The sequence below is a fragment of the Hordeum vulgare genome, chromosome 2H, assembly GCF_904849725.1.
Source record: "Hordeum vulgare subsp. vulgare chromosome 2H, MorexV3_pseudomolecules_assembly, whole genome shotgun sequence".
NCBI lineage: Eukaryota > Viridiplantae > Streptophyta > Magnoliopsida > Poales > Poaceae > Hordeum > Hordeum vulgare.
Genome location: NC_058519.1, coordinates 657,873,292 through 657,899,012, shown reverse-complemented (window position 1 = coordinate 657,899,012; position 25,721 = coordinate 657,873,292). Strand labels below are relative to the sequence as shown.

Below are 25,721 nucleotides of genomic sequence, written 5' to 3'. Positions count from 1 at the left end.
GCTCAAGGGGCCGCGCCCCATGACGCCGTGCGGGGCCACGTTGGTGCATCACCGCCCGAAGTCTGGCTTCCCCCAGATGCCTTTGCAAGACTCCATCAAGCATTGGCAGAAGGGGTTCTTCTACGTGAGGAGCACCGACCCGGCCCAGGACGCCCTCAACATGCCCCCGTTCGCCATCACCCCTTCGACGCGGCAGAACTGGGACGGGAAGACTCCCAAGCCACATCCTGAGGTGGCACTTATTCGCGCCCACCTCGATATCTTAAGGGAGAGCGGCCTCCTCGGCCGCGACCTTCTCGCCACCATGATGGTCCGCCGGATTCTTCCTCTACAGAGGCGGCCGCATCTGGTCTGCCAGATGAGCGGCTGGCTTGATCCATGTCGGCTGTCCACCAAGAGGTTCACCCCGGGCGCTGTAGCGCGACGGGTGAACCTGATATCCACCGCCCGCATGGATGAGGGTGGGGAATGGATATGGGGGATGTCCCCGTTCAACCGGGCTTATCCGCCTCCGATGGTAGCCTTACTCCCTTCTTTTCTGTCGTTTTGTTTTGAAGCCGGTGGTGTTTGCTGAGCCTGGTTGAATTCCTTTCTTGTAGATGTTCAAGACCCTGCAGGGGTCCCTCCGTCAGCCTGCTCCTCACGTGGAGGCGTCCGGCGCCTCCAAGATGGAGGACGAGGATGTGATGGAGCCCCGCTCAGACTCCTCCGCCGGCTCGGGAGATCCCCTGGAGTCGGAAGGGACCGAGCCGTCTGGTGAATACCCGCGGCACGCCCTAGCAGACTGAACGGACGATGATGAGGAAGCCTCATTATGCTCTGATGCAGCCTTCGAGGGAGACTCCGATGAGGTGGAGGAGGTCACCGGCCCACTACCGTCGCGCGGCCGGCGTCAAGGTGGCGGAGCGACCGCTGCTGACGAGGTAGCCGGGAAGAAGGGCAAGGGTGCCACAGCTTCCCGGTCGGCCTCTAAGCGACCGGCGCCGGGTCCCCCAGCTGGGCAGCGAGCAGACGGCGCCAAGAGGTGCCGTGGCGGTGGCCGGAGGCAGGTCCCGGTAGTTGCAAGGTATGGTTTCCTCCTCTTCTCCCTTCCATATTTTGAGATGAATTTTGTTCCTGAGAAGCTTGGTTGACAGGGAGGCGGAGGATGCGGATGAAGACACCGCCTCTGCAGCCGAGCGGGCCGGCTGGGCAGCAGCTGATGCTGCCGATAGGGAGCTTGAGATAGAGTCCAAACGCCGGTGGGACACAGTTGCGGGGAATGCCGCCGTGGGTCAGCCTTGCCCTAGCCGGGTCGAGAGGCCGGCGGAGAAGCGTGCGAAGGCTAGACAGGACCCCTCCGCACATGTTCGTGTGGAGGAGCCAGCTAGCGAGGCCACCTCCAGGCCGGACCCAAGGACCGAAGGGGCCCAGCCGTCTGAACCGGCAGCCCCGGAGCAGGTGGACCTGGAGACGATCCCGGTTTCTCCCAGGGCCGAAGCGGCTCCTGGCGCGCCGGTGCTGGATCTGACCGCGCAGGACGCGGCTCGGCTCATCCGCCTCCTGTGGAGGAGGTAGCGCCGGCTGGGACGGCGCCCGAGCCGGCCGTCGAGCCGGCACTAGGAGCCGGCGCCATCGTCGTCCCCCAACAGGGCCCTGTTGCGCCAAGGGCACGGGGTCGGCCTGGGAGCCGGCCCATGAAGTCATGGCGGGCGGCGAACTTGGCCCGCCTGCGAATGCCCGCCGACACCATTCTTTCCGGTGTGCCCGAGCTGGTGACGCGGTTTAACAGCGGCCGGTCGAAGGTGGAGCAGGCGGCCCGCGTGGTGTGCGGCGACATGGAGCGCCTAGAAGCCCGCACCCAGGTAGACCTTGCCTTTTTTGGTTTTTCTTTGTGCTTTTTTCTCTTCTCTTGACGTCAGTGGGGGCGCAACAGCGCACCCACTGGGTGTAGCCCCCGAGAATCAGGCGGGTTGATTGCCAACAGGCCCGAATCTCTTGGAGGTCTTTTTCTCTGCATATTTTTCTTTGGTGGGGGCGCGCAAGCGCACCCACTGGGTGTAGCCCCCGAGAATCGGGCTGGTTATGCTTTTAACCAGGTCGAATCTTAATCATGTTCCCTTTCTCTCCCCTTTGGCAGGCGCTTTACGATGCTCAGGTACAGGCGTACAACGAGCTTCGGGACCAGCACCTGGGGGCTGATAGCCGGATCGCCAAGCTTGAAGCCCGGCGGGGTGAGGCTGCCGCGGAGCGTGATGCCTTGCGCGAAGCCGGCGGTCGGCTCCAAGAGGAGCTGGACCTTCTTCAGGCGGAGAAGAAGGAGCTCGAGGCGGCCGGCCGGGTCGAGTTGGAGCGGCTGCGGGCCATGCTGCAGGAGAAGGAGGCCTCCTACTCTGCCGACGTGGACCGCCTCGCGTCGCTTCATCTTGAGGAGGCGAACCTCAAGGACACCGCCTTGAGGGCGAAGGACGAAGCCCTTACCCAGAAGCAAGCGCAGCTGGCTAAGGCGCTGGAGTCCACCGCGACCCTCCTGGAGGAAATCCCCCGCCTCACTCATGCGAGTGAGGTGCGGGAGCGCGAGGTCCTCGAGGTCTTTCATGAGACCGACGGCGCCTTCCAGCGTGGGTCTCCTTTCCTTGTTTTGTGTTTGGTCTTTTGGCCGTCTCCTCCTCTTGTTGTGTTCTTACGTCCCAGCTGTCTTTACCCCAGATCTCTTCTCCAAGACCCAGGTCGCAGCCGACATCGCCGTTGAGGTGTGTCGTGAGGAGCGCCGCGCGGCCGGGCGGGAGGTGGATACTACCTCCGGCTGGAGCGTAGAGGAGATCGGGGTGGGCCTTCAGGCCCGCCTGCACGTCGTGGGCGAGTCTGTGACTCGGCTCCAGGTTGCAGGTTCGTCGATGGTGGTGGCCCTGTGGCCGGAGGGTGTTGAGCCGGCTTGCCCGCTGGCTTGCAGCGGGTGGAGAGCGCCTGGACGCCTGGCGCGCCTCCACAGCACGGTCTGGGGCTTATATGGCCCTGCGCTTGGCCAAGCCATGGTATCGTAACCTGAACTTGGGCAAGCTGGCTGCCCAGCGCGACGGCTCAGAGGCGGAGCCGCAAGGCATGGAGGAGGAGCTCCGGGTGAGAGCCAGCATCGTCGCCGAGTACGCAGCCTGGGATGACTTTGTCTTGGAGCGGGGTGAAGACGGTGGTGTGATCGCTGAAGATCTACACGGCCTTCAGCCTATGACGCCGACGGCGGCTCCGACAAGGCGGTCCGGGCTGCGGAATCTGCAGCCGCCTCCAGCGGTGGGGCGTATGCCAACTCCAGGATCAGCGGAGCCGGGGGCTGCAATGGGGGAGACGGCGCATCCACCTCGGGAGGAGCCGGAGGCGGCGATGCTACCACATCAGGAGCAGCAGCCGAGACGACCCCTGAGGCCGATGTCCCGTAACTGGCGTCCTTTTGTGTTTTTGGTTCTACCCCCGGAGGGATGTAAAGAACGTGGGCCGTGGGCCAATGCTTTTTATGAATGTATATATTCATCATTATATTCGTCATCAAGCGTGTTGTCTTATGATCCCGTCTTTTGATTCCTGGTCGACTTCTCTTATCCGAAGCCATCAAGACGTAAAGAACAAGACATAAGCGAATCAGAGGCCGGCTTGAATGAACCAACTCGAGCCGGTCGTCACTAGTATAGCCGGACTGTGCATGTATTCAACCTGACCCGGCGTCACATCACGAACCGAGCGACCGGAGCCACCCCGCAGGTTCAAGCGAAGGACCGGGAATCAGCCGGTACACTATGTGCCCGACTACAAGGATTGACCGTCCGAGCGGCTGGCAAGCCCCCGGGCTTGTTTAAAGCTAGCAAGGAGCCGCGTTGCGTAGCCTCCGAGCTTGATTAAGCCAGCAAGAGGTGGTACGCGGTGTAGCCCGTACACTGAGTGAAAACTCTTTTAGCAAGAGGAAGCATGGAGCCTGCTTTTTTCATCATATCTGTTGTTCCCGGCAGTCAGAGGCCATCTTGAGTATTGAAGGAGATTGTATATATGATCGAGCCGGCCCGAGCCGGTCGTCCCAAGTATAGCCGGACTTTGCATGTATTCAACCTGACCCGGCGTCACATCGCGAACCGAGCGACCGGAGCCAGGCCGCAGGTTCAAGCGAAGGACCGGGAGTCAGCCGGTACACTATGTGCCCGACTACAAGGATTGACCGTCCGAGCGGCTGGCGAGCCCCCGAGCTTCTTTAAAGCTAGCAAGGGGCCGCACTGCGTAGCCTCTGAGCTTGGTTAAGCCGACAAGAGGTGGTACCCGGTGTAGCCCGTACACTTGAGTGAGAACTCTTGACAAAAAGAAACATGGAGCATGTCAATTTTATTGCCTTCTTTGTTCCTTGAAGAGGGAGGAAGATACATGTGCATGTTCTTTCCTTTGCTTGTCTTCTGCCTTTTAGCAATAGAACGGGCGAAGCAACGCCGCGTTCCATGGGCGCTCCGTTTCTTGGCCTGAGTCGTCCCTCTTGCGCTTCCTTGGCTTCTGGGCGTCAATCAGGTAGTAAGCATTGTTGTGTAACGCCCTACTGATGATGAAGGGTCCCTCCCAGGGGGTGAGAGTTTGTGCTGGCCGGCAGTGCGCTGGATTCTTCTCAGGACCAAGTCTCCCTCCCTGAAAGAGAGAGGTCTGATCCTTTTGTTGTGGTAGTATCTCAGCTTCTGTTGGTAGATGGTCGTCCGGCTCAAAGCCAAGTCCCTTGCTTTTTCGAGGAGATCCACACCATCTTCTCTGGCCTCCTTCGCCTCCGTTTCTGTGTATAGGGTGACCCGAGGCGAGTCGAATTCGACATCCATGGGGATAATAGCCTCCGAGTCATATACCAGAAAGAATGGAGTGAAGCCGGTTGACCGGTTGGGCGTGGTGCGGAGGCTCCATAGCACAGCCGCCAGTTCTTCAATCCAGCAGCCGGCTGACCTGACCAGTGGTGCCACCAGCCTTGGCTTGATGCCGGCTAGGATCAGGCCGTTGGCCCTCTCCGCCTGGCCGTTGGCCCTCTCCGCCTGGCCGTTTGACTGAGGGTGTGCCACGGAGGCCAGGTCGAGCCGGATGCCTACCTTGGAACAGTAGAGCACCAGGGCGCCCTTGGCGAAGTTGGTGCCATTGTCGGTGATGATGCTGTGGGGAAGTTGGTGCCATATCGGACAGAGATGTCCGTGATAAACCTGACAGCAGTGGGGCCGTCAAGCTTCTTGATAGGCCTGGCTTCAATCCACTTGGTGAACTTGTCGACGGCTACCAGAAGATGTGTCACCCCTCCGCGAGCCGTCTTGAAGGGCCCAACCATGTCCAGCCCCCAGACGACGAATGGCCATGATAAGAGAATGATTTTCAGCGTTGAAGGCGTCATATGGCTTTGTGCACTGAAGCGTTGGCAGCCTTCACATTTGTCCACCAGATCCACAGCATCCTCGAGGGCTGTGGGCCAGTAGAATCCATGGCGGAATGCTTTGGCCACCAGGGTTCTGGAGGCGGTGTGATGCCCACACTCCCCCTGTGGATGTCTCTGAGGATCTCCTGCCCTTTTTCCGATTCGCCGCAGCATTGGAACACGCCGGTCGTGCTGCGTCGCACCAGCTCGCGATTGATGATGGCGTAAGCGGCGGACCTGCGCTGGGTCTGTCTCGCCTCCGCCTCATTCTGAGGAAGTTCGCCGCGAAGAAGGAAGGCCAGAATGGCATGAGCCCATGATGGAGCCGACACAAGGGTCGCCTCCACTTCGTCTTGACTGTTGGGGGCTTCTGCAGCCCCGAGCTTGATGGCGTCTCCGGTGCTATTGCTGCAGCCGGCTCATCGTCTATCTCCATGACGTCCACCCACTGGGAGGATTCGAGCCCGGGCAGAGCCGGGGTTGTCGTTGTAGATGGTGTCGTTGTTGGAGTTGGTTGGACCAATGGAGCCGGATTAGGATCCGAAGCCGGCGTAGTTGGTGGAGCCGACGACGCTTGCACCGTAGACTCAGTCGGTGCCGCATTTGGAGCCGATGCCGTTAGTGCAGCCGGCGTAGGGTCCACAGCCGGCATAACTGGCGGAGCTGGCGGCGCTTGTATTGTAGAGTCGGCCGGTACGAAGATTGATGCCGACTCAGGAGACGGCTTGATAGACGGTTTGTGGAGTTGCTCGAGGGAGACGCCGGCTGGGATGGCCTGCCTCGTGGAGCCGATCTTTGCCAACGTATCGGCCGCCTCATTTTCCGCCCTGGGAACATGGTGGAACTCACAACCCTCAAAGGGGCCGCTGAGCTGCTGGATGAGGAAGAGGTAGCTCGCCATGTTGGCGTCCCTAGCGTCCCATTCGCCAAAGACCTGCTGCACCACCAAGTATGAATTGCCGAAGCATATGAGCCGCCGGATGCCAATCTCCTTGGCAAGCCGGAGGCCGTGAGCCAGTGCTTTGTACTCGGTGACGTTGTTGGAGGCGGCGAAATGGATCTGGAGAGCGTACTTGAGCTGATCCCCTTTCGGAGACGTCAAGATGGTGCCGGCTCCCAGTCATGTCCGCATCTTCGAACCGTCGAAGTGCATCCGCCAATGCGTGGAGTCTGAAGGCGGTGGCTCGAACTGGGTCTCGGCCCAGTCGACTAAGTAGTCGGCCACCACCTGTGATTTGATGGCGGTGCGCGGCTCGTACCAAATATCATGGTTTGCCATGGCGATGGACCATTTGGCAATTCTGCCCGTGACATCACGGTTGCCCATGATCTCTGAGAGCGGAGCCGTGCTCACCACAGTGATGGCATGCTCTTGGAAGTATTGTTTTAATTTCTTTGCAGCAAGGTAAACACCATAACACATTTTCTGATAATGAGGGTAGTTCTGCTTAGAGGCGGACAAGACCTCGCTAAGGTAGTAGACATGGCGCTGTACTGGCAGGGCCTTGCCTTCCTCTTTGCGCTGAACTACCAACACTACGTTGACCACGCGAGTGGTCGCCGTGATATATATGAGTATGGGTTCCCTTTCAGATGGGGCTGCCAAGATTGGCAGGCTCGAGATTACCCGCTTGAGGTTGCGGAAGGCTTCGTCCGCCTGGTCGTTCCACTCGAACTTCGTCATCTTCTTCATGAGCTGGTAGAGTGGAAGGGCCTTCTCGCCAAGCCGGCTGACAAACCGGCTGAGGGATGCCAAGCAGCCGGCGAACTTCTGGACGTCGAGGATCCGAGCCGACCGCACAATCCGCTCGATGGTGCTGATCTTCTCAGGGTTCGCTTTGATGCCGCGGGCGGATACGAAGAACCCCAAGAGTTTGCCGCCTGGGACCCCGAAGACGCACTTCTCAGGGTTGAGCCGGATCTTGTATTCGCACAGATTGGCGAATGTCTCCCGCATGTCGTCGAGGAGGCTGAAGTGTTGCTTCATCTTGACGATGATGTCATCCACATAGACATGGATGTTTTTGCCAATCTGTGACAGCAGGCACTACTGCATGCAGCGTTGGAACGTCGCACCTGCGTTCTTTAGACCGAACGTCATGGTGGTGTAGCAGTAGGCCCCGAAGGGCGTGATGAAGGAGGTCTTCAGGCGATCAGCTGGATCCAGCTTGATTTGATGGTAGCCTGAATAAGCATCCAGAAATGACAGCAGTTTGCAGCCTGCAGCGGAGTCGATCACTTGATCTATCCTAGGCAACGCGAAAGGGTCTTTCGGACAGGCCTTATTCAGGCTAGTGTAGTAGATACACATTCGCTAGGTGTTGTTCTTCTTCAGCACCAGGACTGGGTTCGCCAGCCAGTCCGGGTACTTCCATGATGAAACCGACCGCAAGGAGCCAGGTGATCTCTTCTCCGATTGTGCGTCGCTTCCCCTCGGCGAAGCGGCGCAAAGGTTGTTTCACCGGCTTTGCATCCGGTCACACATGAAGTTTGTGCTCGGCGTACTTCCTCGGAACACCCGGCATGTCTTTGGGGGACCATGCAAAGATGTCCCGATTCTCACGGAGGAAGTCGACGAGCTCGCCTTCCTATTTGGGGCTGAGGCCAGCCCCGATGGTGATGCACTGCTTTGGGCTGGCAGGGTCGAGCGGGACCTGCTTGGTCTCTTTAGCCGGCTTGAAAGAGCCCTCGCCGGCCGATTGGGACGGAGGAGAAGGAATCGCCGGCTGCTCGGTAGCCTGGGCCACGAGCCGGTCGATCTGCCGCTTCTCCTCGGCAATCACCAAGGCGTCGGCGAGGCGGCTGCTATCTTGGGTGCACTCGAGCGACTTCTTGTAGTCGCCAACAACAGTGATGATGCCCTTGGGACCCGGCATCTTCATCTTCAGGTAGGCGTAGTGCGGAATAGCCATGAACTTGGCCAGAGCCGGTCTCCCCAGCAGCGCGTGGTACGGGCTACTGAGGTCCACTACCTCGAACCATATGGACTCTCGGCGGAAGTGGGCCTTGTCACCGAAGAGGACGTCCAGCTGGATCTTGCCGATGGGCGAGCATGACTGCCCAGGCACGATGCCATGGAAGACAGTGCTGGTTGGCAGGACGTCCGTCTCCTTGAGCTCGAGCTTGCGGAGAGTGTCGAGGTAGAGGATGTTGATGCTGCTGCCGCCATCGACCAACACCCGAGAGAATCAGCAGGTGAGCCTTTTGGAGGCGAAGGTGGGGTCGAGGACGACTCCATGTGATTGGTTTGTCAGACCAATGCATGTACTAGGGAACCGGGGGAACGGTGGCGTTCACCTCGCGCCGCCTTTGGCGCAGACTGGGCTTGTCGTCGCCTTCGCTGGTGAAGACGACGAACGCTCCGTCTTGATGCAGATAGTCGTCAGGGTGTGGGCCGTCGTCGCGAGGCGGCGGTGGCGGAAGCGGAGCGTGATGGGGAGCCGATGCACGGGGCGCCGCCTGCGCACCCAGAGGAGCCGGCAGGCCCTCCCCTTGCGACAGCCGGCGTGCGATGCTACACTGTCGAAGGGTATGGGTAGACGGCGTCGCCCCTGAATGTATCTTGCAGGGGGCGTCGAGCAGCTGCTCGAGAGACTGCTTGGGCAGCCAGTTGGGGTTGCCCTGATTGCGATGCTTTCGTGGAGGGCCGGCTTGGGAAGCCGACGCCTCGCCCTCCACGTTGCCACTAGCTTGTTGTTGGAGCGCGGATCCATCTGATCTGTCTTGCTCTTGTAGTTCTTCTGGCCGCCTCGGTTGTCCCCAGCCGGCTTGGGAGTAGCCGGCGCAGGCACAATCTTGTCCAAGGCGGTCACCTTGATGCGCATTGCGGAGTCGGCCGTGGCGTACTTGTCCGCCTTGGCCATGAGCACCGCCAAAGAGGTGGGCTCGGCGTGCATGAGCTTGTGCTTGAGGAGGGTGCCGTCTCGGCATCCGTCGATGAAGTACTGGATGGCTTGTACCTCATGCACCTCCTCACAGGAGTTGCGGAGCTCAGTCCACCGGGTGACGTAGTCGTGGAGGGGTTCGTCGGCCTTCTGGACGCACATGGCCAGCTCCCGGGGCCGGCCAGGGCGCTTGTTGGTGCCGGTGAAGTTGCGGATGAACGCCTCCTCGAAGTCCACCCAGGAGTTGACACTGTCGGCCGAGAGGCTGTTAAGCCAGGTCCGGGCCGAGCCGGCCAGCATGAGTGGCACGTAGCGAACCGTTATGCGCTTGTTGCCCCTGGCGATGCCTACGACCGTGGTGTAGTCGATCAGCCAGTCTTCTGGCTTGGCCGTGCCATTGTATTTCGACGTATCCCGAGGCAGGGTGAAACCTCAGGGGAACGGCTCCTCTTGGATCCGGGGGTCGAAGCAAGCCGAACCGACGGGTCCGTCTTCCTCTAGGAGGGCCGAATGGGCCAGGGCGATGATACGCCGGCGGGCGTCCCGCTCGTCCTCGGAGGCGGGGGCACCAGCCCCGGTGGCGAGAGGGGAGGCGCCTCGAGAGGCGGAGGCATGTGTTTTTCGCGGGACCAGGCCGAGTCTGAATGGGAGGCCGCCTGGATTCTAGCCGACAGGGGTTGCCTGGCCGGCCAGAAAGGTGGTCGCCTCGTCTTCCAGCCGGCAGGTGATGCCTAGCCGGTCAGAAGACTTGGGCCTTGAGAATCTCCGCGCCTGCATGTCCATTGGGCCGGAAATGAAGGAACAGGCTTGAAGGGCCTACCCCGGGGTTATCCCCCCGACACCTACACTACTTTAGTTCATAGGACTATGCATACTTCAGTCCCACTATGTCTTCATTATCTTGTCAGCCAGATTAACATCAGTTAGCAACACATATGACACATGATCAAAGCTAAGAAGTAGGACATGGTGTATGCTCACTGAACACAGCTTACAATGATCACTACTAAGTAAGTACTAACACATGATCAGTGGTTACAGTTATCAGTGGTCACATGATCAGTGCTAACACCGCTCACATGTCCTACTTCCACCTACTATTTTTGGCATTCAGGTATGTCCTACTTGCATGCCACATGCAGTTACGTACCCTGGCAGCAAGAGCAACATAACAACAGCAGCAAGAAGAGTAGCATCATCAACAACAAGAAGAAGAGTAGCATGAACAAACAGCAGTAAGAACTAACAACAGTAGCATATACACTAGTAATAGCACCAAAAACAAACAATGTGGCACTACAAACTAAATTTTTTACAGTGAGAACAGATGCAAACCACCACTACATTATGAACAATCTAGGCATGTGGGATGAACAAAGTAAGTATGCACTATTGTTCATCCGCAATACAGTGGATTCTCATCGAATCCGGTCGAATCTAGTAGAATCCAATCGAATCGGATCGAATTGGGTCAAATGTACGGGCCACAATCTAATCTAACACACTATGAACTACCCTAAGAACCCTAACTAAGAAGCAGAGGGGAATTTGAGAGCTTACAGTGGAGGTTGCCGGTGTAGCGTACGCTGGCCGTGGTGAAAATCCCGGTGGGAAGAGGGGTGCTGGCACCGCCGATGAAGAGGACCCAACCATTCCGAGGGTCGCGGCCGTGGATCTCGTCCTACGTCGGCTCGAAGATTACGCCGACATCTTGGAGCTCCCCTCCCCTTGCACCGGATGCAGAGGATAAAACCCTCGTACTCGGGTAAAAATACTCCCATAAGAGGGCCCTACAAAGGACGACGTCGGCGGGTATTGGATCCGCGCGATGTTCGAGCCGATGGAGAGAACCACCAGCTCTGGTGGGGGAGCCGGAGCGACCGGCGCCGAGGCTGCATTGGCCTGGGGCGGCAGCATGGTGCAGAAAGGGGAGGGAGCTCGCAGCGCCGCCGCCAGATCTACTCCACGGCCGGCAACCCACCTCTCTTGGATGGGATTGCTGTCGACGATGACCGGAATGGGTGGGGCGTGGCGAGACGACGGTGTAGCCATCGGAAAAACCGAACAAGCGATGAGGTGAGAGAGAGGGAGTGGGTGTGAACTGGCGAGGGAGGTGACAGGAGAGGGTGTGGGGAGTTATGAGCAGTCACATTGTCTCCCGCACATCCCAAGGCGTGCAGGCACTCGCCACGTGTGGCTCGAGCGAGCCTGGCTTGCAAAAAACGGCCGATTCGGCCGTTCCTCCACTGTGTGGTCATGCCTGCTTTGAGGTTCGTGCGGGCCGCGAATTGGATGCGACTCAGGCAACCAAATGGGCCATATTCTTCGTGTGCGGGCCTGGCCCGACCTAATGCGAGGAACCAAACGCGTGCCAAATGTTTGCAGACGCGTCTGGACACGTCCACGGATACCGACCGGTCACGTCTTAAATAATGCATTCTACAACCTAACATTTTAAATTAGAAACCTTAAATTCATATTATTACATGTAACATAAACTTAAGACAAGTGAAGATCGTCCAGCTCCGTCGTGCCCATGCCCGGCGACCGACTGCGTCCTCGTAGTGTCGGTCCGGTCTCTGAGGAGGTAGAGTAGGAGTAGGACATGGAGACACTAGGCTCACGGGAGTCAAGCTTCCGTCGTCTTTCATGCCCTACTCTTCCTCGTCGGAGCCCGTAATTCGGACGGTGCTGGTAGGCGTCAAGTCGATGACAGATCGGGCGAAGAGGATGTACACCACAACATGGTTGTGGCGCGTGCACCCGTGCATTATACGGGGCGTCGGAGAGTGTAACTCCGCCTCTTCAACGTTCAGCGCCGCGAGGGCCTTTGTCGCCTCCCATGCCCGCTGCCTCGCACGGTGGGCACGCCGCGCTATGTTAGCGTCCGAGGACGCCCATGGTGCGTCATCGGCGCGCCAACGAAGGGGTTGCGTGTCCGCCACGACATTCGAACGCCAGATGGACCACAGCGCCTCCGGTGAGGCAGGGAAGCTGGATGCAAGCACAGGGTATGCCGACACAATGGATTCCAGACGCTGCGAGTCCGAGTGGTGCCGGAGGGCGGCGGCCTCCCGGAAGCAGCGGAGCGCAACCCGGATGACCGTCCTCTACTCGGGGTTGCGTGTGATGAGTTTGTGGTCGACGGATCTTGAGGTGAAGGAATCAGTTCCAATGCCCGCCATGCCGAAGAAGGCCGAAGATCACCGAAGGTGAGCTGAGGACGCGGATGGGAGTGGAGGGGGAATGGAGTGAAGTGATTAGGGTTTGGTCCAGCAAGCGAACGTTGACCAATATATGTGAGGTCGAGTGGATCACTGCGGATCAGGCGGACGTGCCCGGGCTCCCCCATATCTGCCATATATTTGGATTGGATATGAGGGTTGTCGGTTAGCCCGAGCGTTTGATGCCTATATTTGGGTTGGGTCAAAATTTCATGACCAGTTGACTTGCGCGATCATTTGAGATGGGTATGAGGGGTCCGGCAATAGATGCTCTAAGTATACTCTTATCATACTTAGTTCAATCAAAGGAAATAAAGCTTAAAAAATAATGTGAATTTAAAATATATATTAGTTGAACTAAAGAGAGTCGGAGAGTATCCGATTGTTTCAAATTTGCATGCCTATTCAGCGGCGAGCGTTTTCGGCCTTCGGTAGCCCGGCCTACAAATGTGTTATACCTAAATAGTTCATTCTCATCAACCTATTTCTTTCGATGCAGTCAATTCACCTCAGCACATTTGTCACACCAGCATTTTATCGATGACTTAGAGCATCTACAACCAGACCTTTAAATCCGGCACGGCAGACGCGTACATTGACTCGTCATGTCTTAAATAACGCATTCTATATCCGGATACCTTAAATCCATACTATTACATGCAACGTAAACCTAATACTAAGCGGAGCTCGTCCGGCTTCGTCGTGTTCATGTCCGACGGCTCGCTGTGCCTCTTACAGTATCGGTCCGGTCGCCGACGAGGTAGAGTAGGACATGGGACACTAGTCGGCTCATGGGGAGTCGAGCTCCCGCCGTCTCCCATGCCCTACTCTTCCTCGTCGGAGCCCGTAACCCGGATGGTGCCAGTCGACGTGAGGTTGATGACGGATCCTTCCTGGGAGGAGTCGACGTTCACCACGACACGGTTGCGTCGCCCGTACTAGTGCACCCTACGGGGCGTCGGAGAGCGTGACTCCGCCTCCCCAACATACTCCGAGCGAGGGCCTCCGCTGCCTCGCCCGGCGGGCACGCCGCGCCATGACATCGTTCGAGGTCTGCCATGCTTCATGCTCGACGTGCCAACGGAGGGGTTGCGTTTTCGCCATGACGTTCGGACGCCAGACGGGCCACACCGACTCCGATGAGGTAGCAACGCGGGATCCAAGCATCGGTTGCGGGAGCAATGGATTCTGCTGTAAATGCTCTTGCATATTACTCCCTCCGTTCCTAAATATAAGACCTTTTAAAGATTATACACTATAGACTACATACAAAGTTAAATGAATGAATTTACACTTTAAAATATGTCTATATACATGCGTATGTAGTCCATAATGAAAATCTTTAAAAGGTCTTGTACATATGGAACCGATGAGTACAACAGCCCTGGAGGACCAAATAAATTAATAGGTACAAGTGTCGTCTCTCCGTCGAGACTCTGCGTGGGCCTTGGAACGAATGATGAATGTATGTGTGCATCAAGTGCAGGAGCAAATTTATGTGCAGCATACAACCATGAGCAAATTTATGTGCAGCATACAACCATTGATGCACTTTCAGCTGCCCATTGTGCTTGATAAAGCTGTTAACAATAGAGTACGGGTGAGGATGTCTGTGGTTCAGGGACATGCTTCCACTGTGTGATTGCGACCTATGCATGTATCTTGGTTTGAAATGTGAAGAAGAAGAAGAGATGTTGGTTTCTCAAGGTAGTGCTAGGGATGCATCTTGGTCTGATTGAACCTCTCTGTGTGAGGCATTACATCTGGTGGGTACCCAGGCAGCAACATGTAGGAGTAGAAGTTACTGCTGAATGCTGACTGATGTGACCATGGATGTAAGAAAACTTTGGTTAGTCAATTGATTTGCTTGATTGCTTGGTGCTGCACTGCTGCTGCTAATAGTCGGCGATTGCTGCCATTAATGGCTTAAAAGGAAAATAGTGTAAGCAATAATGATGCTGGTTGTATTTATGCGGATAAGATAAAGATTCGGCGAATTCTGCAGCGGTACGTACAGCTGCAGAATTTGACGACCAGATTCCTTGCTCTGCATTGCCTGCCTGGCTAGCTTGTCGTATCCTGTTTGGCTTTTGGCTAAAATTAATCCTAATAAAGCTTCTCTACAGTAGCATCTCAATCATTCACAATTGGTATGTGCTCCCTTCATTTTATAATATAAGAATGTTTTGAACACAACTCTCCATCTCGTAATATAGTGTTAGTTGAATATTTAAATTGATATGTACTCCCTTCGTGCTATAAGAGCAACTCTAGCGGACCCCTTCCGCCGGTCCGTAAAATGCGTTTGCAGTTCGTGCAAAACAGCTTTTACGGGCTGACACAGATGCAGACCTTCCAAACAGATCCGTAAAAAAATATATTCCGGCTTTGCAGGATCTGTTCTATGCGCCGCTGCTTTCCACATATCATCAGTCCGTAAATATCAAATACAACATAATTCAACAATCGAAAACAAACTAAATTATTCGAATCAAACATAATACAATAATCATCCGCATTACAAATAATTATTCAAAACTTGTCATTAATACAAATACAAATGAATACAAAAATAAGTCACTGTCCAGCCCTTTGCCAATGGTGTTCAATGAGATCTTTCTGAAGTTGAAAGTGGGTGTGTGCATTTTCAATCTCCTTGTATGTGTGAAGAAAAGCTCTAATGCGGTTTGGGTCTCTAGCTGGTTTGACACGGTTGCCCACATTGTCGTAAAAGAATTCTAAGTTCAATCCTCTCTCATCTTCAAGAATCATATTGTGCAGGGATAACACAGCATGTCATGATGTTCTTCAAGGTTTTCTTATCCCAAAAACGAGTAGGACCACGGACAATGGCAAACCTAGATTGCAAAACGCCGAATGCTCTTTCAATGTCTTTGCGGGCTGCCTCTTGCACCTTTGCAAATTCACATTGCTTTTTTGTTTTGGGTTCTTTGATGCTCTTGACAAATGTGCACCAAGGAGGGTATATATCATCTGCAAGATAGTACCCTTTTGCGTATTCATGCCCATTGATAGTGTAGTTGCAAGCAGGAGCGTCACCACTAGCAAGCCTAGCAAACAAATGAGACCGTTGCAACACATTGATATCATTGAGAGTGCCCGGCATACCAAAAAAGCAATGTCAAATCCATAAATCCTCGGATGCTACGGCCTCTAGCACAATTGTTGTATCACGAGACTTGCCACAATACATTCCTTGCCAAGCCTTGGGGCAATTTTTCCAATTCCAATGCATACAATCAATGCTACCTAGCATGCCAGGCCAACCTCTCCTCATTAGATGCCATCAATTTCTTTGTGTCATCTTCATTGGGTGCCCGAAGATACTCAGGACCGAAGACACGGATGATCACTCTCACAAATCTACGCACATACTCAATTGTGGTATCTTCACCAATGTGAAGATACTCATCGGCATAGTCAGCCGGAACGCCATATGCAATCACCCGCATAGCTGCGGAGATTTTTTGATATGCACTAAATCCCTTTAAGCCCGCGGCATTCCTTCTTTGAGTAAAATACCGGCAATTTTCCTCGCAAGCTTGAACAATTTTCACAAAGAGGGATCGGCGCATTCGGTACCTTCTCCGGAAGAGGTGCGGAGGATATGTAGGATTCTCGCGAAATAGTCTTGCATCAACATCTCGTTCCCAAGGTGGAGATTCCGAGGAATGCACAAATGCCCGACAGTCGATCCTCGCCTCCTATTCTGGTTCTCGTCTTCATGCTCCTTCACGACAAGCGCCATGACTAATGTTTGCTGATGAAAGTTCGCAAGCATGGTCTCAACATCCGAGCCGTCCGAATCGGACGAATCAGATAGTAGGAACTTCTCGCACGGGGTCAACTCCATCTTCTCGCACAGCTCGCAAAAATCGCAAAAATCGACGGCGGCGGGCGGGCGGAAGCAAGGCGGGGCGGCGGCGGAAGGAGGGGGAAATAGCGCGGGCTGAAACATCCCTCCCGCCAACTGCTTCTCTGTGATGCAGGGCACCGCATCCGCGAGGGGGAAACCCGTGTTTTCCCAGGTTGGGGTTGGGAATTTGTCGCGCCCCCCAAAATTTTTTACGGACCGGGGCGGGATGTGGGGTCTAATCGGGCATGCTTTTCCACCCCAACCCGCATTTTGGCGGTTATTTTGCAGGTCGGGGCGGATGCGGGGTCTGCTAGAGTTGCTCATAATAAGAGTATTTCACACACTACTTCCTCCGTCTAATAATATAAGAATGTCAGTGTAAAAACGTTCTTATATTATAGGACGGAGGGATTAAATATGTAAGTATATAGTAGAGCAATCATGTATGTCACATAATAAAAACTACATCGAGATTTTGGGACCATCAAACGACCATGCCATTAACGCTTCCCTACCGGAGCCGGCATGACCTCGTCAATGACAACCTGGAAGTCTTTATGCATGTGCCCCAAGGACCAGTGCAACGATGTCATGGTCATTGACATTGAACCCTTGAACAACTCTGAAGCATCTGACATCAAATCTCGGATTTTTTTCAAAAGTATGATGAATTTTGTACCAAATTCAAAAAAGTATGCACAAATAGAGAATAACCAAAAATAGTACCCCGTCGACCACCCGCAGGCCGAAGAGTGGCTTGTCGGCCACCCGCAGGCCGAAGAGGGGCCCGTCGGCCACCTGCATGCCGAAGAGAGGCACGTCGGGCTCTGGCAGGCCGAATGGTGGCATGTCGGCCTGTGCCTGGCCGAAGTGGCCTGGTCGGCCTCCAGGCGGCCGTGGGCCCCTGAATAAGCCCCCTCCTTCCTTTCTCCTCTAACTAGTCTTTTCGCCCTCCCTGTCCTACAGGCTCCCCAGCTCCACCTCCCACTCTCGTTGCTCTCTGGTGCTTCCACCCTCGCGTCGATCTCTTCGCTCGTCCATCCATTTTCGTATCCAATCCGCGTAAACAATAGATCAGGGCTCTCTCCATAGGCCTATGGTATTTTTTTTTGCTTCCAACTCAATCAAATGTCAACTTTCAACTCGGTTGTCGATTCAGTTCTTATTGGTCACCGTTAGTTTGCAGGTAAATGGCTTGCCCATTTTGTCGAGCTCCAGCTGGCCCTTGTTCTTCCTTTGATTCCGGTGCGTTTGTATTCACTGTTGTGTTGGATCGTCGATGTTCAAGGCGTGTTGTAAGATTCTATATCTTGTTTATTTGACTGTGGCATATGGTTGATGTTGTTTTGGTTGAAATGTATTCGAATGCCTTTGTTTATATGATTATGATGTTTGCTTCCATTCTTGTTGTAGTATGTTCCATGCAGTGTTAGATCACATCTTGCTCGGTACATTGAGGAGTGCAGAGCTTTAGCTATTCGGAGGGGTAACACAGATATTGATCTTGCTCTTCACAACAGCGAGGGTAACTTATACCATTTTCTGTTTAGACATGGTCGGATGAGCAGTAAATTCCATGGTTCTTCGTAGGAGGAACTTGTGAATGATTATGGTCTCCGTCATCGTGATATGATGATTGTTAGGCTTGAGCACTATGGAACTATGATTGGTGTCGATTTTCATCGGGATGGTGTTATGTTGTTCCCTTTACCCTGTGTTGGTAAGTTATTTGTTGGACTGATTTTTAGTTTTGTTTTAGCTTATATGTTTTGCTGTTCTGTTTAGTTTATGAAACTATTTTTTGTAGCTCTTGAGAATCTTAGTGAAACTCGGTGGGGACTTCTTGGCAGTTGTTTTTATAGTCATGGTGTCACTCTGAATTATCATCAAATGTATGTCATGTCGCGACAGCTCTTTGATGACAACTACATATTGTGTACTCCTTTTGTTCATAGGATGGATTCCATGAAAATACCTCTCTCTGCGCCCAAACGGATCCCATAGTAGGCAAGTCGCCAATAGAAGGCACGTAAGTCCCAACCATGTCCTCATAACCAAAAGGTTTTTCCACGCTGACATAGGGTCGACCAATAGAGAATCTCTCATATGACCAGAGTTGCAACAATAGTGGACATCCAACAAGACCAGATTTTCTAGACTTCAACTAGCAAGCTTTGCATAGGCCTTTATACGTAGCCGCTAACACAACAGAACCAAAACTCCTCCGCGCAATATTCTCCGGCCAACGTGCGTCTGCTATCTCTCGTGCAATACCGATGAGTCATGCATCGACAGTGGTCATGTGGTTCTCTGTGAACATCGTCTTGCTGAACAACCACATAATATATGCCTCTAGGGATCGGTCAATCTGTGCCTCTGACAACTGAACGTTGGGATATCCTAAGGAGACAACTTGAAACTAGCTCAACCACCTAAAAAGAGGCCCGTGATGATCGTTGCCTACCACCATAGTAGTTGGCACCGCACCCAGAAAACGGGCCTGCATCGATGCTAGCCAACCAATTTCTGCCTCTAAAGGACGTATGGCAGCACCGGCCAGAGGTAATCCCAACAAGTAAGACACATCCTGTAAAGTTGGCGCCATCTCTCCCTAGGAAAAGTGAAACGTATGTGTCTCTGGTCTCCATCTATCTACTAAGCAGGTAAGGAGTGACCTGTCATAAGAGAAACGTGTAACTTGCCTCTTGTGTAACTGCATTGGTTCACCTGCCTCATCCAATTTCGGATGATGAACCCACTCATCCAATGTACCCTCAACCAGCCGTGCCAAGGGTAGAAGTCCGGCCCAACTTAACCTACAAAATAAATAGAATGTAGCATATAGTTAGCGACTATCAAAAGGATGTAAGACATAGTAAGTCATTATACCAACACATATCTATCAACCCATGAAGGGTGTATCATCCAGTTAGACTTTGGGGTGCGAGTGATCAACACGTCTAAGTTCGTGCCCGATTCCATAAGTGCGCCTCGGTGCCTGATGGGGATATGTACCTAGGGTAGGGTCATAGGCCTGACCTAAATGTCCTACCCAAGGACACCTCATTATTAGGCCAAGGGTCAGACAGAAGACACCGACTGGGTGAAGATAGTACTTAAAGGTCACTCGGCGCATTGGCACTCGGATTAATTCTATATCCACTCGACAACCCAGTTGCACCTGGAAGAATTCCAGTCTGTACTGAAGATCAACAGTTACCCACGACGGCCAACGGACATACATTCAACCAATGGTCTTTAGTAACATTTATTACCCATTTACATTATCAGTAACATATATCTTTAACTCATATTGATCGAGCCCTTAGATGCTGAGGTATTGATGAGAGGTGGCGTACTCTATATAGGCCACCCCTCTCCTCTGGCACAAGGATTCACACCCCCTGTATTACACAAAACCACCCAGCAAGAGCTCCTGAGCACCCGAGACGTAGGGCTATTACCTCCAAGAGAGGGGCCTTCATATGGAAGTCATCTAAATAGACTTTAATGGTTATTCCCACTTATCATTCTGACATAATTGCTTTATCTAAAAGCATTGCAAAATATACATGGCTTGGCAGAATGATTAACCACACTCAAAATCATGTGGTTGAGATTCATCAGAATCACATAACTTGATTTATAAAGCTACTTCCACTTGTGTTACTCAATACCTACAGGTTATATGAAGAGCAATATCATAAATCACATTGCTCGGAAACTACTTATCCTCACAGATTATAGAAAAGCGAGGAAATAATTTGCAAACAGAATCATGTGAAAATCCAATAGATTACACACAATCTTATGTTCATGTCAATGAAATTGGTATGAGACATCCTCCAAATTTACAAAGTTTAGGGGGAGTAATCTCCCAAACTATAACCTATTAACGATCATCAGGTTGCATATATTGTACTCTTTTTTCTTTGATGAGTTTTTCACTAATGGTTTCCCATAAAAGGTTTTTAGCGAGACAACATAAACACAAGTGTTTGTATATACCATATAATTTTCTCCTTATATTTTTTCCACTGAGTTCTAAAGGAGTTTTCAATGGTATGTCAGATGCACTCTTTTCCGTTATGAGTTTTCTCCCATAGTTTCTCATAATGATTTTTAATGAGGCAATATCTTATCAAAGATCATATGTCATACTTTCTATTTTCCCTATTCGGGTTTTTAAAGGAAGTAATCAAGACATATTAATTGTTCTCTAAACTCATCAATGAGTTTTCTCCTTCTTCAAAGGTCTTTTTCCTATAAGTTATCAAGAGACAATAATCATTATATGTTGCATCATTTTCTTCTTATCAATTTTTTCACTGGGTTTAAAGAAGTTTTAGCAACATATCTGCATAATTCTTCTCATATTTTCCTCGAGAGGGTTTTTGAAGGAGATTTTCAAGATTATTCAAAGAATTTGTCAATATGATGCATATACTCAAGAAGAGGCGTTGTACAAAGAGAAGTGTTAAGAATGTATTAGTTGCTTATTAATAAAGCTAATTAAAATTAAGTTAATTATTAAAATAGGTTACTTAGTCCTTAAGCAACCATGCATTTCCCTGACTCTCAAGGCAACTATGTAATCTTAACTTAACTTCCAAACAACATGTGTACTTTCACCTGTGTATAAATATTTCATTACTATCATCAGTAGAGACTAATAAATCATCTTTCATTCATCTTTCTCGTTCTTCACTGTTCAGACAAATTTGTCATGACCTTGGGCGGCGACGGCGAGTGTTATCCGCCTCGGGCACGTCATGGCCGTGACACAACGGCGGCAGTAAACCTACCCGCCAACGTGGAGAGCGACGCAGCGGTCCATGTGCGTGCGTGGCCTCATATACTGCACCCGGCCCGTCGTCGCCTTGGAGAACCTTTTTTTTTTTTAAATATCGCCTTGGAGAACTTAATTCGTATGCTTGGCGCTGGACCTACACCTGCTAATCACTACGGAGATGTCGATTATTTTTGGGAGCCCTACGCGTCCACCGATAGATGCCTAATAAATATCCATCACTTCCACAATTGTCGGATGTTCACGCGCACAGTCGTCCGTAACCATCCGATCTAATTTCTGGCATACGGCTTGGTCGCCTCGTCAACACATTAATTCTTGAAACAACAAACCAGTTACGAAAACAACCTCTTTGTTTCGATCCCGACACAGCTGTAAACGACTATATTTTTTTCTGTCATAAAGATTTAATACGGGATGACCGACTGATTAGGTTACAACTTCTGCAACAAGCATAATGTTGCGTTCGGATGTTTGTGATATGGACCGTGTCGAGGAACTTTTGCAACATAGATATTGTTGCAGAATTTTTCTGCAACAAAACTAATGTTGCAGATTTTTTAACTTTACATTGGCGTTACGGAAAAATGTTCTGCAACATAACTAATGTTGCAGATTTTTTTTTGCAACAAGGAGGATGTTACAAGAAAAAACACAAATCCAGTTATTCGTCCTCCCAGCCAGACGAGCCCCGAAACATCCCTACTGTTATCCAGTATCAAGAATACACGTTCTGAAACAACATGTCAAACGAAAGCGCTTTTAACACACGCAGAACGATGTGCGACTGTCTGATCAAATCAAACGGCCACGAAGCTGACGGACGACCGAGCACGATCGACCGGTGAAAGATAATCTTTTCCCATTATTTTTTAGACCAGAGATATCGAAATAGGCACATCATTTTCATGGTAAGATTCGAGGCATTTTGCTTTGCTGGGGTGGCATGCATACAGTGTACATACTAACATACATAGAGCCACAGCTGCAGCCAGAATTCGGCGACCGGATTATTTTATTATTTTAAAAAGATGGCAGTATAAATAAAATAAAATAAAACCTTTTCGTGGCCATAAAGAGAGATTCTCCTGGACGTCGCTGGCGCTGGCACTGGCACAGCTGCGACCAGATCGCGCATCCACAGTACACTGTCGTGTTGGATGTGCCTTCCTGTTATCTTTTTTATTTTCTGCGGGTATTTTAAACTGATCTTTAATGACGCCCTAATAATGACTAAACCAATCGGCGGCCGCACGCGCCGGGGACTGAGATTTTTGCTAGAAATAAAAAATATCTATCCTCCGTGGGCCCACATGGCAGACACATACCGACGGCGACCGGCGGGCCCAAGGGGAGCCCCAGCCAACCACCACACGTGACCTTGACCTGCTCTCCTGCCTGTCCAGCTGAGACCGGTCCAACACGTGAGCATTTCCAGCCGCCGACGTGTCATGCGCTTCGCTGTCACCAGGAACGAGCGGTGACGCCGTAGAAAATCAGCATGCTTGATCTCTCTTTTTTTTTTCATGATGAAGGCTGCAGTTTAGCGCTCGACGGCGGCGTGCATGTTTACACCTACACGTACACCGCAAGATGTACTACTCCCTCGTCTCAAAATAATTATTTAACTTTCTACTAGCTTTAATATAAAAATATAGTACTACTAAACATAAAACACTTATTTTATGTCGGGACATGTCGTGCCTGCGTGTGGCGGTGTAATAAGCGCACGACATGTTGGGGCGGAACTGTTATGAGCTGCGGTGCACGTTTGGTCCGAACGTTGACGATGAAGCCCATTTTGTGCACCACGTATTTTTATTATTCTTCTCCATTGTTTGTTCGGGCTTGGCAAGTTTGACTCCTCCCTCCCCGCGACCGCGAGCATATATATACAAATGACACTAGCAGTAGGTTGTTGTTGGCCTCGCTAATGAGTTAGACTTGGTTTCATTAGCCTCTTGTTCCATGTGGTGCGTGGGAAAATCGTGGCGCCATTATATATATGGTTTAGGGTTTAGTGCTATATACCTCCATGTATTAAGGATTTGTTGTTTCTTGACCCTGTAAGTATGGAATGAAACTCCCTCTCCATTGCAAAAAAAGTATTTCCTCCATCCCAAAATGAATGTCTCAAGCCTAATATAATTTTATACTAGAGCTAGTATAAAGTTGAGACACTTATTTTAGAACGAATGAAGTAATAACTATGGTTGATGTGCCTTAGAAAGACACATTTATATATTATGTGTATTAGCTATGTTTTGAACTTTATAAAAATAAAAATAAATATTTACAATAACTGTAGTACCTTCATGCACAAATATTTAACTCTTTTGTGAATTGATGGAGTAGGTATGTTGTAAAAATATACGGAGTCCTCTATTAAGAAATTTGGTTTTATTTATTTTGAAGCGAGGAGTAGACGGATAGGATGGGAAGCCAGCAGCGCGACAGTCAGGCGGCTGAGCCACAGCCAAGGTGGAGACAGTCAGACAGACAAACCCCGCGCCTTTTTCATACCCGTCCCCGGCCTCCCGTCAAATCTCATTCCAGCCCCCCTTCCATTCACCTTCCTTTTCCATTCCCTTCCCCCATAGCTGGTGGCGGAAGCGGAAGCAGATTCCACTCGCCGCCGACCGGTCCAACCCTAGCCCTCCAACAATGCCGGCCACCGACTCCTCGGCCTCGCCGGCGCACCACCACACCTCCTTCGGCCGCCACATCCTCTCGCTGCGCCACCGCGACCACGGCGGCCAGATCCGCCCCGCCCCGCCCACGCCCGACCACCCCAACGCCAACGCCAACCCCTCCCACCCCGCCGACAGCGAGGTCGACGCCTTCCAGCGCCACGCCGCCGACCTCCTCCTCGACCTGCTCCCCTGCTCCCCCGACGCCGCCCCCGCCCCCGCCGCCGACGCCGACGCCAAGGCCTCCACCGGCCCGCCCGAGATCCTCTCGATAGCGTGGACCCGCCACCTTCTCGACTCCTTCTTCATCTGCCTCGAGGAGTTCCGCTCCGCGCTCCTCGGCCAGGGCCCCGCCGCCCTCGCCCGCCCCCCGCTCGACCGCCTCGTCGCCGACTTCTTCGACCGCGCAGTCAAGGTGCTCGACCTCTGCAACGCGCTGCGCGACGGCCTCGACCAGCTCCGCCAGTGGCGCAAGCACCTCGCCATCGCCGCCGCCGCGCTCGCCCCCCACCCCGCCGCGCCGCTCGGGGAGGGCCAGATCCGCCGCGCGCGCAAGGCGCTCACCGACCTCACCATCCTCATGCTCGACGACAAGGACGCAGGCGGCGGCGGGGGGCAGCGGAACCGCTCCTTCGGCCGAGCCCTCAACGGCGCCAAGGACGCCGCCGGGGGACAGAGCCGGGGGCACCACCGCCGCAGCAGCAGCGGCTCCGGCTCCGGCTCCGGCGGCTCCCACTTCAGGTCCCTGTCCTGGAGCGTGTCCCGCTCCTGGTCCGCCTCGCGCCAGCTGCAGGCCATCGGGGGCAACCTGCCGGTGCCCCGCGCCAACGACGTCGCCGCCACAGGCGGCCTCGCCTCCGCGGTGTATACCATGGGCGCCGTGCTCTTCGTCACCGCGTGGGCGCTCGTCGCCGCCATCCCCTGCCAGGACCGCGGCCTCCAGGCGCACTTCGCCGTGCCCAGGAGCTTCCCCTGGGCCGGCCCGGTCACCACGCTCTACGAGCGCGTCCTCGAGGAGTCCAAGAAGAAGGACCGCAAGCACTCATGCGGGCTGCTCAAGGAGATACACCTCATCGAGCGGTGGTCGCGGCAGCTCATGGAGATCACCGACGCCGCGCAGTTCCCCCTGGACAAGGAGAAGGACGCCGAGGTGCGGGAGGCCGCGCAGGAGCTGGTGCAGGTGTGCGACACGCTCAAGGACGGGCTCGACCCGCTCGAGCGTCAGGTGCGCGAGATGTTCCACCGCATCGTGCGCACCAGGACGGAGATCCTCGACTGCTTGAGTAGGCCCAACACCGCCGAGTAGGCGATGGATCATCGCTGTTTGGTTGGACATTACCCTCAAATTGCAGACAGACTGCTCCACCGATGAATGATCGCCGATTGAAGTGGAGGTAGCTTTCCTCTGCATAAGTTAAGTTAGCAACTACATTATACATGTGTCTTGATGCATAGAGGCCGGCGTGGCCTTATGATAAAATCCGAGTTCGTTTAGTTGTATTCGATTTATTCTTTACTTGTAGCAGCTTGTGAATCCTTGTCTTATCACCTTGGCAGTGCGTCGTACTGACGGTCTAACACTATTGTTTTCTTCTTCGAATCTGGTTTGGTTTGGTTTGGTTTCATAATGTCAGGCACTTTGGTGCTTGGTTCATGTTCATGATTGATTGGGGCTTGTTGGCGCGATAGTTCCGATTGTTTCTTTTTAGAGAGGGCATCGAGTGATGGATAGTTGTGATTGTGCAAGTGATTTATGGGATCCAGGTCCAGCTTAGAGTTGGATGCATGCTAACATCCTCTGTCGATGGTCACGGTGTCAATGAGATGTTTGGGTAACCTTGATTGCT

The 25,721-nt window shown here is 52.9% G+C and overlaps 1 protein-coding gene across 1 annotated transcript; it reads left to right on the top strand.

The window, feature by feature from the left end:
- Positions 1 to 23,762: 23,762 nt before the first annotated feature.
- Positions 23,763 to 25,474, top strand: LOC123428510 (protein ROH1-like). The gene has a single exon (XM_045112731.1). It carries the CDS (start codon positions 23,849 to 23,851, stop codon positions 25,178 to 25,180), a length of 1,332 nt encoding a protein of 443 aa, XP_044968666.1. The 5' UTR covers positions 23,763 to 23,848; the 3' UTR covers positions 25,181 to 25,474.
- The last annotated feature ends 247 nt before the right edge of the window (positions 25,475 to 25,721 follow it).